The sequence below is a fragment of the Physeter macrocephalus genome, chromosome 14 (assembly GCF_002837175.3).
Source record: "Physeter macrocephalus isolate SW-GA chromosome 14, ASM283717v5, whole genome shotgun sequence".
NCBI lineage: Eukaryota > Metazoa > Chordata > Mammalia > Artiodactyla > Physeteridae > Physeter > Physeter macrocephalus.
Window position 1 is genome coordinate 77275962 of NC_041227.1, and position 3767 is coordinate 77279728.

The 3767-nt window shown below is 51.1% G+C and overlaps 1 protein-coding gene across 1 annotated transcript in view; it reads right to left on the bottom strand.

Annotated features, from left to right (window-relative positions):
• Positions 1-3767, bottom strand: part of LOC112063646 (zinc finger protein 12) — a 73043-nt gene that overhangs the window by 15592 nt on the left and 53684 nt on the right. Inside the window, exon 2 of the mRNA XM_055089760.1 lies at positions 988-1192. Within this exon, the coding sequence (XP_054945735.1) occupies positions 988-1111 (124 nt within the window). The 5' untranslated portion in view covers positions 1112-1192. The remainder of the gene's footprint in view (positions 1-987; positions 1193-3767) is intronic.

Genomic DNA, 3767 nt, shown 5'->3' on the forward strand with positions numbered 1-3767 from the left:
GGAGGATCTGGGACAAGTCACCTCCCTTCTCAGGCCCAATCTCTTCCTTCCTCAACCGAGGCAGCAGGACAAAAGCCTTGCAGACTCAACCTGCACTAACTACACTGTGCGACTCCACAGGGCACAACCCAGGGGGCCAGCGGACGCTTAGACAACCAGAGTGCTGATGGGCCTTGGGAGACACGTGCGAGATCCCGACACGGCGACAAGAGGAGGAGGACGAGGAGGATCGGGGTTGGAGGCAGGGGTGGACGCGGCACGTCCCGGCCGAGCCTGTGGCCCCTGCTCCCCCAGGACACCCGCAACTCACAAGTCCCAGGGGAGCCCCATCCGGAGCAGCCGGCCCTGTTCTCCAGCGCGGCCCCTCCACCTCCGGGAAGCGCTCAAACCCTCCCGGTCGCCCTCCCGCGGGGCCCGGGCCGGGCTCCCACGAGCCCCGCACGGTACACAACCGCCTGCAGACGAGCAGACGCACCACCTACCCCGTCGGGAGTCGCTGACCGGCCACGGGCTCCCGAGGTTCCGGGTCGGGGGCTGCTCCTCCGGCGCGCTCCTCTCCCGGGGTCCCACTTCTCCGCCTCCCTAGGGCCCCTGGCCAGAGGAGCCGACTCTGAGCCTACGGCACAAGCTCCCTTCACGCCCACGCCAATCCCGGGACCTCGCTCTGCCGCGCGATTCACAAGGTCGGGCACTGCGCCGCCGCCGCCCGCCCGGCCCCTCCGGCCCAGGCCGCGGGCTCCGCGGCTCGAGCTCGGGGATCCTATTTCCAGGCTCCGCCCGGCGCGCACGAACCCTCGCCCACACAATACGCTATCCCTGGCTTCCGGCCGGGTGGGAGGACGTCCAGCCCCTTAGGCGCCGAAATCCTCGCCCGCAAAAGGCCAAGACGTGAGAACGACGGCCAGCGGCGACCTGGGCACGCACAGGAAGCGAGGGCGGCGCGGGGACGGTGCGCGTGCGCCAACACTTACAAACCGGGAGGCGCACCTGCGCAGGAGGACGCCGGAAGTCCGCCTGCCAAAGCTCGTCCAGAGAGCGGGACAAGCTCCAGGACTCTATTTCCCAGATATCTCCGCGCCGTCAAGTTAATGAGCGACTTAAATGTCTCCATCTCATCTGGCGGTGAAGAGCTGCTGTGCTGCGAGGGTGAGCCGCCTGGACCAGGGACTCAATTCCCCATTTGTCTTCACTCCTGTTAGGGATCAAGGAAAGGTGTGGCCTCAAGTGGGGGCTGTGTGATGGCCTCCAGGGTCCCTGCTCCTTTCCCTGCCCTGAGACATTTCGGGTTACATCTGAGATTCCCCCACCACCAGGAGAGGGGAAGGAGTGTATCACGTTCGCTTAACTGAAACGCTACAACTTTCATTCAAATCCTAGGATACGATAAATGCACAGACATGATACAAACTAATATTACCTACGGAAGGAAAATAGAAATTGTAGCTGTTTAGATGACACAACCAACGCATTCAAAACTGTACGAAAATCAGAAGGTACACACAACCCGAAAACAAATACCTGGGATCTTACCTCTTAAACATGATACTGTTTATGTTAAGTAAAAATATCATTTTTCAAAAATGGAATCATAAGGGTAATGATTTATCACTATTTTGGGGGTGAAATAATATAACTGTGTTCTTGGCCAAGTGTTTCTTAAAAGCTGCTAGGGGAAAAGTTAACAATAAAATCTCCAGGGACTTCCCTGGCCGTCCAGTGGTTAAGACTCCTAGGTTCCACTGCAGGGGGCACGTGTTTGATTCCTGGTTGGGGAACTGAGATCCCGCATGCTGCGCAGCGCAGTCTCATTAATTCATTAAGTAATTAACGAACAAAAAAATAAAAATAAAATCTCCCGCCAACTGAGAAAGTCCTCTCCAGAAATGCAGAAATAAGAAAACGGTTTTACTGTTGAATAACCATTAAACCAGAGTGTGTTGTGCACCACAGGCGAACCACTGTTTGTGCAAATGAAATCAACTCACCTTTTTTATCTATAGCTCAGCAGATAAAATCTGTTGCATCCATGTTCTCAAGATAAACGGGAACTTGTCTCATGTGAAAAGACTTGACAACACCATAAAAATGACATACGTCCTTTCAGAGTACATCCTAAATTCACCTGGTAAACTCGGTGGCTATCCATGCTACTTAATACCCTTTATCCAAAGGAGAAAGACCACTTCTCCCATCTCTCTGACAAGCAGGTACTTACAGCTCAGAGCAAAGTGCCTAACACCTAGCCTAAACTCCCCTGGTGACAGAGACATAAAGAAGATACCTGTCAGGTCCTTAACAAAAACATTCCTGGGTTGTCATGCTCGCAAGAGACTGATTCAGCTTTAAAAAAGATTTAGACACTTATGAAAGGGACAGAGGAAGTATTTATATTACAAGCATCTTGAGGAAATCCTCTAAAAATGGAAATAACAAGTGACGAATCATCCAAATGAATAAGCACATAACCCATTCCTCATTTCCCCAGCTAAACTGCCACATTAAATTAATCCTGCACAAAATGTGTGCTTCTCCAAAACTGCTCTTCCAAGTGGCTGCTTAGAGCCAAGAATTCTCTTTTCCGGTTCTTCCTGCTGTTGACTGTGGCCTCTGCCTGAATTCTCACCGATGAAATGCTACTTGTGAAGGAATGACAGCGACCACGCCTCCTCTGAGCCTGAGCCTGAGCCTGGCAAACCTCCAGGGCCCACTGCTCCCATTTTCCATTTTCACCAGGTAAAGACGTCAGCTACACTGAGTACCTTGGAAGCACCTTGGGTGGGCAGTGCGCCCATCAGCCCGCCACCAGGCCTCCAGTTCTCACCTCACCCACGTGCACAGACCGGGTCTCAGCAGAAGCATTGCTCCCATTTTCCATTTTCACCAGGTAAAGACGTCAGCTACACTGAGTACCTTGGAAGCACCTTGGGTGGGCAGTGCGCCCATCAGCCCGCCGCCAGGCCTCCAGCTCTCACCTCACCCACGTGCACAGACCGGGTCTCAGCAGAAGACTGGGGTGGCCTGTGAACCCCAGCAGCAATGGCCAACTTTTAATTTGGTTTCATTAAGATCTCTTCATATCTATGGATATTTACAATATCAAGCTTTCTCTTTTTGTATCTGCGTTTCTATTAAATACAGATATCTTCCCTATTTTGTCAGTTATCTATTTGTATTGAAGTATAGTTGGCTTACAATGTTTCAGGCCTTCAGCCCGGAGACCTGCTGGGCTCCCCAGCCTCCCTGCCCTGTACTTTGCCCTGGACACTCTCTGGAAGTATTTCTATTACAAGCTGTCTTGAGGAAAAGCTCTAAAAAGGGGAATAATAAGTACGGAGTCATCCAAATGAACAGGAGGTCCAGCAGTGAGCTGATATCTCTCACGGCTGTCCCCTCTCTCCAAAAGGCGAAAACCCGTCATTTCATACATTTCCCCCTCTTTAAACTTGTTTCAGCGAGGAGGGTAAACCTGGACCCTGCGGTTTCACCGCGACCAGAAGCAGCAATGGCCAACTTTTAATTTGGTTTCATTAAGATCTCTTCATATCTATGGATATTTACAATATCAAGCTTTCTCTTTTTGTATCTGCGTTTCTATTAAATACAGATATCTTCCCTATTTTGTCAGTTATCTATTTGTATTGAAGTATAGTTGGCTTACAATGTTTCAGGTGTACAGCAAAGTGATTCGGTTCCATGTATTCATGTAAGAATATATGTATTCTTTTTCAGGTTCTTTTCCATTATGGGTTATTATAAGATATTGAACA